Source organism: Stegodyphus dumicola, chromosome 4 (genome assembly GCF_044657685.1).
Source record: "Stegodyphus dumicola isolate Sdum_Otavi_A_Nest chromosome 4, ASM4465768v1".
Lineage (NCBI taxonomy): Eukaryota > Metazoa > Arthropoda > Arachnida > Araneae > Eresidae > Stegodyphus > Stegodyphus dumicola.
This window is the reverse complement of record NC_140771.1, coordinates 158,664,091-158,677,436: the sequence shown is the minus strand read 5'-3', so window position 1 is coordinate 158,677,436 and position 13,346 is coordinate 158,664,091. Positions and strand designations below refer to the sequence as shown.

General features: G+C 34.3%; 1 protein-coding gene across 1 annotated transcript in view; it reads left to right on the top strand.

Annotated features, from left to right (window-relative positions):
* Window positions 1-13,346, top strand: part of LOC118192700 (uncharacterized) — an 84,354-nt gene that overhangs the window by 39,998 nt on the left and 31,010 nt on the right. Inside the window, exons 5-6 of the mRNA XM_035363700.2 lie at window positions 7,789-7,870; window positions 10,974-11,231. Of these exons, the coding sequence (XP_035219591.2) occupies window positions 7,789-7,870; window positions 10,974-11,231 (340 nt within the window). The remainder of the gene's footprint in view (window positions 1-7,788; window positions 7,871-10,973; window positions 11,232-13,346) is intronic.

Genomic DNA, 13,346 nt, shown 5'->3' with positions numbered 1-13,346 from the left:
GTAAGTGTTGCTTACATTACTCATGTCCTTACGTATTGGAGATCTTACATTATTAAATGTGTCGATTTGGAAAGCCTTTGTACAAAGTTATATTGAAAAAACCGTCTCGTCCTTAATTTTTGCACACCAGTGTATAAATAGAATAGGTATATATAAATAGAACAGGTATATATAAATAGAATAGGATATAAGACTTATATCAGGTATATTTGAATAAATAAATGTAAATGTAAATAACAAATAAATAAATTAATACGTAAAAAAATTAAAAAAGTGTTTATACATCGATTACTTAGCTAGTTGAATGAGTATGAATATTGAATGAGTACTCAGCTAGGTGATGATTATGAATATGTTTCTTTACAGAATTGTAATATTATTGTCAGTTTAGTAAGAGCTCCCTTAGGTTTTAATGGTTGTGAAGTCCATTGTTTCAAGTAGTGATCAGATGGCTTGGTCAAGTTAAAAGGTTTTGTAAGACAACAGTAAAAGGCACAATGAACCGGAGTTGCTGGCCACAGTCACAAGTATCCAGTTCTGCAATACCAAAGCGATGAAGATATGCTATGAAAGGTCCATGGCCTGAAAAAAAGGTTGTCAATGCAGAGAAAAATGTAAGCATCTTAGTAGAGACATGGGGGCAAAAACGAAAAGTCCGTCTTCCCGTTGTTGCAATATTCCATCTGGATTGCCAGTGATTTATTAAGTATTTGTAAGTAATCCTTTTAAGAAAAGAGCTTGGCAAGGACAAAGGATGTTCCGGAAATTTCGTGCCAGTTGCTGCTTGCTTGGCAAGTTCATCAGCAAGCTCATTGCCAACTATGCCCGTATGTGCTGGAACCCAGTATAAGCGTGGACGAAATTCTTGTTGAGGAGTAATTTTTGAATTTCTATGACTAGCGGATTTCTGGAATTTATACCACCAATTGCCTCCAAACTAGATAGAGATTCACTGCATATATGGGCTTGTGTATCGAATCTATAGGAGAGTTGAATAGCTTTCTTTATTGTCGTCAATTCAGCTTGAAATATTGACTTCCGATTACTTAATCTTCTTTACAATCTTCTTTACACAAGTTTACACAGCATTTGCCTGCTTCAGTACGCAAACCACCTGTGTAAATGGCGATCCCGCGAATTGGCAACTGAGGCGATCTAGAGCAATTATAAGAATCGAGGCCATTATAGGAGAGGTGGCAAGGATAATCTGAATTTTTGCCTCGTAGTCCGAAACTGAAAAGTAAATGTTCCATAGAGTGATATGTTTATCAAGTCGTAATATACAGGAATGTATTTCTTCTCGCTCCGCAGTTAGGTCGAGAGGATGAATATAAGTTAATACTTGCAGGGCTGCTGTCGAAGCTGTGCGGTACCTCCTACTGATTTGTAGAAGAAGCATTCTTTGTATGGAAAGAAGTTGAAGACATTTATATTTAGTTAAAGAAGTTGCCCAGATTACCAGCACAATGTAAAATTATTCTTTTTGTGACTGTCTGATACCAAATTTTTAGTAAGGAATAAGAGACACTTTAGGTTTTAGCCGTGGTCCGCATCTTATTATTTTCAATATTCCAATTCGATTCTTAATATTTTTCAGGTGAGGCAGCCAAGAAAGTCTGGAGTCAATTGTGAGACCTAGATACTTCACTTGTTGAACTATCATAATGGAGGTTAATTGTGGGCTTTCGTTTAAAAGGGGCTACAGCTCCTATTGTCATAGCTTAAGTCTTCGAGATTGAAATAGTAATTTGTGATCTCTAGCCCAGTTGCTGAACTTATCAAAGCAATGTTTTGCTGATGATTCTAGTTTTGATTTCCCGTTGACGGTCATCTGTATATGCTATGATAGAACGATTAGGTGCTATTATTGTCCATGCCAAAATCTTGTGCACAACTGTTGTTTTTTAAACTGTATTCTTGCTTGTTAATTGAAACTGAAGAATTTTCATTTGCGGATGTTGGCATCATGCCGGGTTGTGGCTTTGTCCATATATAACAATTTTTTGAGTTGATTTCTATAAGTCTGGCATATTCTTTCATGAGCACCGTGGTCAGTAGGAAATGAAGAACCAGTTTCTTGGTTGTGAACATAATTTACGCAGAGTTTTGCGTTTGAGAAACACTCTCTATGAGAGTGCTGTTTGGCGCAAATGGAACAGCAGGAAGCGACTATTATATCAAAGGCCCTGATAATGAAGACAACGGGGAAGTGAAATGTAAGAACGGAAAGAACACGAGTTGAATACAGTGAAGACTTTTGATGAGGTAAAACAGTCACAAGAATTTGAGTAAACTTCTTGAATCAATTTATTTGTATTATCATATCGGTGGACTGGAGAACACAGAGAGACACCAAGATTATTATTTATGTAGCTCTTAGAAAAGCAGGGTTAATATCTTCAGCAGTTGTTGAATAAGGTGCATTAAACACTATTATCACTATTACTACTTTCGAGTTTTGAAGTACGAACAGTCACGGAAGCTTGCATTAATCTTTTTAGTGCTTGATTGGTGTAAATCTTCTAAGTCTGCTTTCTTTTCGACACTGATTAAAAGCTCTTTAAAGTTAATAGCACGATTATTGATATGAACGCCCAGTTTTTTGGCTTAATTTCCGAACTTGGTTGATTTCTGATATCTTCAGGTGTTCTTTCCGAATCTTTAGGTTTTAGGCATAGAATATGATCTTTGATTTGACGTTTTGGAACTTGTTTTGAAGGAATATTTTTGGTGGAGGCAATAGCGTAAGAATTTGAGGATTGTTCTAGAACGTTCGTCTCGAAACATTTTCGAACATTTTGTTGTTGTTCCCTTACTTTAGAACTAATTGTAATGCTATGATGTTGGAAAGACAGTTGCTCTCTCAGTTCCGAGATTGTGCTTTCCTGCTTTGCTAGAGTAAATTCCTGGTCTGCCACTATATTACGAAGAGCTGTTAAATGGCTAGAAATATCTTTATGTTCTTGGGCATTAAGTTTTCTATTTTTGGAGATATTTAGTTGGTTTTTAAGTTTAGCAGAAATTCGCAGAATATCGTTTAATTTGGTGGAATCAGCATTATTATCAGGATACCTAATAACAGAATGTGAGATCTTAGTAATATGGTCAGGAAGATCTATCTTTAGAAGCTATTCGTAGGGGTTTACAAAAATTTCATAGCTCGCACAAAAAAAGTCGGACAATAAGTCAGAACCTGTTGTACGATTTCAGCCTGATAATCTTTCAAACAAGTTTGTAATCTAGGAAAATCATGTATTAACTGAGCTGATTATGTCACTATTTAAATGAGATGCACTTCCTTAATTAAACAATTACATCTAACAGTATTCGGAGCCATCCAGGGAGTATGAAATAATCAAAAAGTCCAATTATTTTTGTGGATAGTAACACTATTACACAGTAAGAATTTGATAAAAATTTGTGATCCTTGGCACTTCAATTTACCACTTTCACAAACAAAAAGGAATTAGGTCCGCATTTCACGAGAACAATAAAAACTGCAATATTTGTTAAAAAAATATATATATCACGTGTACGAAACCTTTGCAACACTATGTTCGCCGTAGACTGCCGAATCTTGTGATGTAAGACTGAAATTCACTTGTGCAATTTTAGCGGCACTTACAACAAATTAAGCGAAAGATCATGAAATTGCATCTACACAACACCGGAGGAGAGAGAGCGAAGAGGAGAGAGAAGCGAACCTCATATTTTCCCCGTCACTTGCTCTCATTCAAAAACTCAGGTACTCCATTAGACAAAGCCATACTGTCAGAGGCGTAGCTAGAGGGGGTGGACCCCCCTCCCGGGCGGTGCATTTTTACAGGCGGCATTTTTTGCATGAAATATTTTTATAGGGTTTAGCCAGGTGTGTGGCCGAGACAGGTGAAGAATAATTTGATTTAAATTTTCATATGGAAGATGAAGAAAAGAGTTTTAGCTCTAGATAAATTATTTAAAGAAATCACCTATTGATTTCAACAACTACATGTATTTAAACTTTTTTTTTTGTTCCGTAGAAACTTTGAATGTAAATTATGAACATTAACTAGTATTAACACGGTGTCATTCATAAGGAAAGAAAGTCTTCCTCGTTAAGAAAGAAGTATTCCAGAGTTTTATTTCTTTTTTGCTAAGAAAATCGACATAAGGTCGCGGAATCCTTTGAAATTTTTTTAGTTTATTCTGAATTACAATCGCCAGAGCAAAGTTCTAAATACTGTAATGCCAGTGTGAACTTTCCCTTAATTGCTGAAGGTGTTACTACATGTGAGATGCGTTTTCAAAATAAAAATCATTTAAAAAGTATGAAGAACTTCTTTAAGAAATACAGAAAACTACATATATATATGTATATTCCATTCAAGAAAGCTTTCCTTACTATATACATGACAATAGGAGCAATCAAATAGACTTCTACCATATCACTGAAAGTTTTGCGAACAAAACAAACGAGCAAACTAATAATATAACTTTTTAAAATGTTGGAATTAAATTTTTTTTTCAAAAATAAACGCAGAGTTTTAATTTATTTCCCTACATGTTGTTTTGACATTTTTAATAGTTACTTGCTTATATATTAAAAGGAGTGGCAAGTTCAGAGTCATCCAAGAGGAAATCTCAGGGTCGCCCCGGCACGCAAAAGTTCTAGCTAGGCCATTGCATGCTGTAACTACACTGCTGCCAGTAGCAGATGTATTCATTTGCACTGACGGTCGCCATGGTTTCTTCAGAAACTAACTAAAGGAAAATAAGGGGAAAAATTGATAATAAAAATATTTTCATATTTCGTTCACTTCTTTTCCCGACAATTTCTTACATCTAACAAAGAGAACAATACTGCTGTAATTCTTCTCTAACAAAGATGCAAAAAATACGATTCATAGTCATACATTTTTCAGTCTGATGCCAAATGGAATCTACATAAAATATTTCGATAGAAAAATAAACTAATTATCTCCCATTATATAAGTAACAATGACACGCAGTTTTTAATGATTTTCGTCTTTCTAATCAAATGGTCGTAAAAGCTCAAGTTCCATCCGATATTTCACCTATATACAATTTTAGTTAATTAAATGTGGCAAAAAATGTATCATAATTGATCAGAAATCAATAATGCGAACAAACACACAAACATACATTTTTCTTTATACGTGCAGATTTTCTAAAACCTACACGTTTTTTATCAACAAACTTGACGATTTGAAAGCGAGCAGTAGCAACACTTTTCGAAATAAAGTATTTTTATCTCTAACGCGTGAGACTGCTGCCTATCGGGAAAATGAGCGCGAAAATTAGCGCTTTCAGAGTTTTTAATTAATATTTCGGCTGATTAAAGTCGTACAAAGATGGAAGTAGTCGAAATGGCTTCGCGAATTTTTGGTATCGAGAATAATGTATTTAATATTTGGCAATGGTATAGTTATTTCATTATAAAACTTAGAATTTTTTTATTAACAAACTCTAGGATTTGAAAGAGAGCAGTGGCAACAACTTTCGAAATAACGCAAATTTTCATCTCCAGCTTGCGAGACTGTTGCCACTCGGAAAAATGAGGGCGAAAATTATCGTTTTTCAGAGTTTTTAATTAATATTTTGATTTTAGCTACTTTTTTTGGAAAAAGTGGATGTCAGCATTTTCCAGGATCCAGAAAAGAATTGTAAAACGTCTGGTGACGATAGCTATAAGTAGTGACTGAGTTATTAAAGAACAAACAAACACACAGAATTTCTTCTTTATATATGTAGATTGCTTGAAACAGTACTCAGAGCTCAAGCTTTTCTCTTCATACCTGATTATTCAGGAGATCTGTATAAACCATAACTCACTTGATAGCACTTTTTTGCCGAGAAAAGAAAAGAGAATGCCAAGTGAAGTTAAATATGATTACCAGCCAAGTTTGGGCTTTGAATTGCAATCGATACTCGCTATATGGACTACTCCTTCCAATAACCATCCCATGACAAAGACCGCTACAAAAATTCTTAATTAATGAGAGTATATTGGGTGATACAAAAGTAGCAGAAAATGCAAAATCAATAATTTGAAGAGTATAGGTAGAAGAACGATTTGATTTTAACGGAAATGCACAAAAAGACATGACACGTTTTCATGATGACCAAGTATTTTATTGCCAGAATATCTACGATTGGCAGAGAGAGGTTGTGCTTCACTTCCGGACGCAGTTAGGGTTACAAATATTCAAGACTATCACTGCACATACGGGCCTTAGACGTGGCACGACATAGAATTGAAAATCTTTAGCCGTAATTCATGTCACTTAATGGCGAAACTAGTCTTTTAAGATAACGAATATTATTAATCGACGATTAATTTTCAAATTCATGATGGCTTTATATCTCTGATTTCAAACAACCCAAATTTGCAAGGTATAATGAGGTATAATGTCAGGAGATTTTGATAGCTATTCCAGCCGGAAAGAGCGACTAAGTATATGATCATCGCCAAATGTTGATCTCAGCAAGCGCTGGGAAGGACCTATGTAGAGGTGCAATATGCTGCATGAATAGTACACCTTATCTCTTTTGCAAGAAGGGAATGACGCTGTTTCTTAAAACGGCTGCATGATGCTCACCTGTGACCAAAAGAGTTTGAAATACACTGTGGCCTTTCTGAATGAAAATGGAACCTATAATGAATAACTCAGGGGGACCTCTAAGGTATTTCCTCCTTCCTTTCCCCATGTCTTCGCGGTGTGACTGGAAGCATATTCAACGCGTATTCGGGAGGTACGGAGTTTAAGTCCCGGCGATGACAATGCACATTTTTCACTTTCTAGAACTGATATAACCTAAATAATCTACAAGGGGCATCCGAACTAAAAAAGGTAGTGGACGATAATTCATCACTAACAGAATTTGGTGACTGTTTTTCCCCATCCCCAGTCGCCCTTTAAAAGGGAGATTATCTATGGTCTTTTCTCCCCCCTTTCGGAATGCCTTCGCAGTGTAACTGGAAGCACACTCAACGAATATTCGGTAGATCCGGAGTTCAAATCTCGGGGCGGACTGCACATTTTTCACATCTCTAGTATCAGAAAAACCAATGACTCTAAATCCCCACATCATGCTGTCCCCTTTGGCAGATACGAAGAGGTTTCTTTAATTGCACGAGGGTTCCTTTTCAACCAGATGCGGCAAATATATGCATTTATATTTCCGCTAAGAAAATAACGAAAAGTGCTTGTCGTTAGCCCATAGGATCAGTCTGCAGTGTTTGAAAACCAGCCAGCAGTGTTTCCCAGTTGCTGAAACATCGAGTTTTCAAATTCATGATGGCTCTCGAAATTGGTTGGTTTCAATTCTTACACGTTTTATATTATCTAAGGATACTTCTTGGTGATGATCCTGAATGACTTCCATACAGTTCTATACGAAAGTCCAATTCTCCATAATCGCCACTCCCGTATCGACGAAAAATGTAATTATTCTAGCATTAAAACTTTTCATAATTACAAAAATATTGTCCATAGTTTTCAAATCATTGAAGTTTTACTTTTCTTGTTTACGTTGGATTACCTAGCGTATTAAATCCTCTTCCCTTATAGTGACCATTCATTATAGCGCCCTTTTTCTGCAGAATACAGTCATTCTAATGTTCAAATCTACTTCCTAACGATTTCATTGAGCAATCGCTTCATAGATGACAGCTAATCTTAATATTTAAGGAGTGTAAATGACAGATGGTCGAACATACACAGATTTTTGTCAGCGCAAAAGCAAAATTTTAATTCTAAAAATATTAAATCCGATGTTTGATTTTAGATCCAGAATTCAGTACTTGGAAGAAGGAGAAGCATGGTCCAAGGATTTAGATGAAGTTCCAGCTAGTCAAGAAGAATTCGTGGTAAGGAAAATATTTGCTATAATTTGATATGCCTTTTGTACCAATTTTCATGGTAAAATTCTATGATCACAGTAAATTTTGCATGAGCGTAGGTAAAATCTCCTAATCAGAGAATTAAAAATAAGATCTCCATCGTCTGTAGAGGACGTATGAAAAAGGTTGCAAAATAAAGTATCTCTTGAATGGTTGGTCGAAGAACCTACGATGCTCAATTTCAATGTTTCTCACTTCAGGTATTCTGAAAGGTAGCAACAAATATCGTGTCACATAAAGGCTTTTCCTTTCCTTTTGTAAATGTTCGGAAAAGGACATCAGAAATCGCCATATTTTAATACTTCTTTCTATTTTCTTCATTCATTATATTTGATAGGGAGAAGTTTGGGGAGGGAATAGGTCCCCTCCCCCCAACTTTTTTTTAAATTTTTTTATTTTTATTTATTTATTTATTTATTTATTTTATGTGAACTGCTGATGGAAAGGTTAAAGGAAACCTATTTTATTGACCGCATAGTAAAAGAATAAAATAGAACAATTTTCAATAAAACCTTCATTTGGGGAAGCCTGAAGTGGGACATAACCGAAGAACCATGGTTCCAGTTTAAGAAAAAATGAAATAAAATCAGGTTTTGTCTAAAAAAATTTTAATGACACCACAGAATTTAACGGAAAAATATAAAATTTAAATTCTTTCATACGATTCCTTCAAAGAAAATTTCAATCGATAAAACGTTTTTTATCAAAATAAGCGTAAATATATTTAAAGATCTAATTGCGCAATATGCAAAAATAAACGTGAAGAGGAAAAGCTGCCTTAATTATAGAACTTTTACATTGATCTTAAGGAGCTCAGTTACATTACTAGAAATGTTTTCGAATTTTAGTAATTTTTACAAATGAGAATAAAGAAAAACTTTCTTAATACATTTATGCTTTTCTGGTATGAAAAGTAATTTTCGAGACCATATTCAGACCATACCTGCACGACCATATTCAGAAACTTGCTTTCAAAACTATAAATATATAGTTGCCTATAACAATATTTACTTATCGAGAACTTTGACTATAACCCCCCCCAACCTTCTATTTACAAACGTTCGTTTTAAGACGCTTTTTTTTCTTTTACCAAAGACATCAGTCAGCAGCTTTTTTTGGTTAACGAAAGAGTTTCGAAATAATTAAATGATTGTCATTTTTACGAGCAAAGTTAAATATCGAAAATAGGGTTCAGCATTTGTTTTCTGCAAATAATTACAGATAAGTATGACTAAATATGATATAGTGTTTAGGTACAGATGGATTAAGACTTTTAGTGGCCCTAAGCAAAAAATTTCAACATACTGAGACTTGTTTTTTCTCCGTGTTTTTCTATCTGGACCTAGGTTTACTTGTACCATACATGCCATGATAAAACTTGCACTAGGAAACTTTTGTGGTACGCTCTTTCCTTAAACCTCTAAGCATCTTTATGTAAAGCCTCCTTCCTCTCCTTGATGCTCTAAGCACGTGCTTATTTTCAGTCCAGTTTTGTTGACTTAAGAGGTTTTGCAAAATGTCTTGGTGGTCTGCGAGAAATGCACAGTAAAAAACAAATATATCAGTCTAAGCAGCCAAACGTGCTGTAATGTTTCAAACTTTTCATATTACGTAAGCGTTCGACTTCTGTATTATGCCAAGCATAACTGCAGTCACAAGTAATTTTATTGTTAGAAATAACCACAAGCATCATTATCTATGGTAGAGATTTTCCCATGCATAAATTGATTGCAAAGGCTTTTACATCTTATATCATTTCGAATTCGAAATATTTCCTAGAAACGCTCTACTTTCGTAAAGAGAGAAACCTGCAATGTTATCTAAGGCAATTTTCATTGTTTGAGAGCATATCTCTTCTCTCTGTGTCGTTCTAATTTCTTTTCCTTTCTTTCTTTCCTTTTATTTTTTATTTATTAATTACTTTGTGCGAAACACTTTTCTCATTACTATTTCATTCTGCAGACACAGAAAATTTAAATGTTGCATGTTTTAATACATTATTTATAAAATGCCACGTTACAGAGGCCGTTCGTATCTATGATCCACCATTCAGGAGATGTTAAATCGGGCAAGTTTTTGCATTGCATTTAATTAAACAGCTATTTTATATTATCAATCATTACTGTCACTCCTATCCTTCCGGTTTCCTGCCAGAATGTAAATTTAGCTCGCGTTTCTTTAAATAAGAGTTTGAGATTGTTTTAATCAGAGCTAGTTCCACTTGTTAAAGGCCATGTTGCTAGCTGTTAGTCTACGATCACCATTTCTGTCTACGGCTTTGCTTTATTAGTGACGGTAGTACTGTCACGCCGGTGTAGGTTAAGAACCAATTTGCGAGTTTAAATCCCTTTGGCTAAATAAGACTTAGATTTAGTTTTAATTTAATATTCTACTTTTGAGTTCACCCCATAAATGCTAGCAAGTTTGTAGGTACCGGGAGAGCCATCTGTTCAACTTACTGAGTTCTTAATAAAAGGGTCTATTTCATCGTTAATGGGTTTCTATTTGCTTATCTAGAAATAGCGATAATTTGCTTTCTTCTACTTAGGAGTCTTGACTTAGTGTGTGTTACCAAAACAGGAAGACTCTACAGTGTAGAGTCTATACTTTTTTAAAACACTCTGTATATTTCATAAATTTGCTCGTATGAACTCAATAGCAAGATTAAATATATTATAATGAGCAATAGCAAGATTAAATATATTATAATGAGCAAAATTCAATATATAATTGCGATATAAAATTCTATCCCATATTGACGGAGGTTTCATAGAAAGTTTCTATATGCATTTCAAGAAAGACGGATATCGAATTTTTCATTAGGGAGCAAAGACAAAAATATTCAGAATACGTTTTTCATTTGGAAAAAAAGGGAGGGGTTATCGAAATGCATAAATTTTCTGTTATAAAATAAAGCTAATGTAAAGTTTAACTTTTCTAATTCTAATTTAAAACTGGCATACTTCTATTTCCATATATGTTAATTTTTGTATGGTGTGAAGCACATCAAATAAAGAAGGGAAGCTTATTTCTTGATGCGTAAAGTAATAAATTCTTTTTTTAATTTCAGCAAGAATTAAAATCAAGGTTGGCTGCGAATGAAGCCTATGCGAGCAGCTTGAAAGAAGAAATGGCAAAAGAGAGACAGAAGAACGAGATGCTACAACTCCAGCTAGGAAATTCTAAGAAAGAACAGGCACTAGTTGAAGAAGAGTGTATGAAAGAGATTGCCAGCTTGTCTCGGAAATCAGAGCTGAACTCTATGATTGAGCAAGCGATGATGTCGATGTTAGGAATCAGTGGCACAGATTCCGACCTGGGATTGAAAGTAAATTCTGCAAAATTTCTGATTGTTTTGAAGAGTAATTTGATAAAACTAGATTCGAAACTAAGGCATTCTGACGGCATGTATGCTACTACTGAGATACAAAAATTTACACATTCGGTTCCCGATAAACTTTACTGGAAGTGGTGATTTGGTATCCGGATGTAATATCACATCTATGGATGAGAAACGCAATAGACAACTTTTATCAACAATACTTTCCCCCAAACTTTTGAATGGCAGGTTTCCAATATTTTATGAGGATGGAGATGAAAAAAGTTGCTTGAGACTGTGTTTCGGGTAGATTAACGAATCACTAGAAAAGAAGAATCGCGGGATAATTATGTAAAATTCATGGAAACAAAGATTCTCCCCTAAAAATTGCCCTCGAAGAAGTGTTGAGGCAATTTTGACGGTGAAATATTATCAGCGTGTAATTATAATTGAGTAATTTCGTAAGTTTATAAACTTTTAAATCATGTACTTAATTTCCATTCCTCTAGTGAAGTCCATTTCACCTTTCGATGTAAGCGCAACATAAATAATTTCAGGACTTTGAGAAATATTACAAAGTTGAAACTGATGACCACCTCTGAAAGGGATCAGTGCATATTTGAACAAAGATAAGCATTTGTACTGAACAACACTTCTCTAAGGCGACCATAATCACAGAAGTTCGGAATCTACTTCAAGGAATCTTGCTGCATTTATTATTAACATGTATACTTACGTTTGTTTGCATTTTTGTTTTGAAATTAAAGATAGCGTTCATCAGCATTAAAAATTAATATACATGAATGTATAAAATGTGATAGCATACTACATAATAATCAAATCTAAAAACCCGATAGTGTGTTTTCTTTCATGATAGTTACGTGGTAGGATTCAAAAGAACGTTTAATTTAATAAAAGAAACTTTGATACTTAACTTATTATTCAGCACATATTAAACATTGCTAATCTAAACTCTGTGACTTTGTTTTACTAAATTGCCCTCAAACCTTATCGTTCTGTAAAAAAAAACAAAGAAAGTGATCGTTAATGGTACCTCAAAGAATTCTCTATGTTTAGGTCCCTATACTTTTCCTTAATCGGAGTTTGGCTCTCTCCATTTTCCATTTCCAATTTCATTTTCCATTTCCAATTCCAATTTCATTTGAAAATTTTCTGGAATTATGAACTTTCTGAAATGCTATCCTCGTAATACTTGAACTGCGCATTTCAAAACATTGCTAATTTTTGGCATCAAGTGAAAGAATAATGATGATAAAAAAACATTACAAAGCTATAAGAAATATAAAGACTTTTGGCTAAGGTTACTGCACCTTTCTATTAGATTTGAGATTGCTGGTTTATTGTAACCTCTACAGATAACTCTGTAGGTTCTAATTATTAGGTACCACTGATTTCTTTTCCCGAGTTATAGAGATGGAAGAGATATTTCTAGGTTCACGCACACAAGAACTCAATAACATTTAACTAAAAACTTATCTTGAATGAATTTCTACTGGAGAATTGACATAAAAATACAGAAAACAGTCCACTTGACTACGCTAAAATTCCACTTTAGAAAACAGTTCACTTAGAGTAAAACAGTTTACTCTAAGAGAATCCATAAGTCTAATATTAATTTGCTAAGCTTTCAGTCATCACCTGCTGCTTTCCAGCGTCTCAATATTCTAGCTTGCTCCACAACACCTAGGTCCATATTCGGTTGAAATTCAGATAGCAGTCAACTTTAGACAGTCTAGAAGATCAGACATCAAACAACTTCTCAATTACAGTTAACCCATTTATACCCCTACGTTCGTCCGAAAAATCTATATAACTGTATAAATAATCTATATAATTGGAAGAAACGAGCTACATGACTAAGTCAGAAGTGATTAAAAAATGCAAATTAAAAAGATAACTTGTTCATTAAAGTATCAACTAAATTATCACAAGGCAGACTACCAATTCTGCCTAACATGGCCTCATAGCTCTAATTCAGGTAGACATATTTCAGCTTCAGATATGAATTGTAAAGAAAACTGACAGCACTGAGCTTCTACATTATTTATATGCTAAGCGGAAATCTATTTAGAAGAATTGGTATTTTTCCCTTTAAGATTTAAA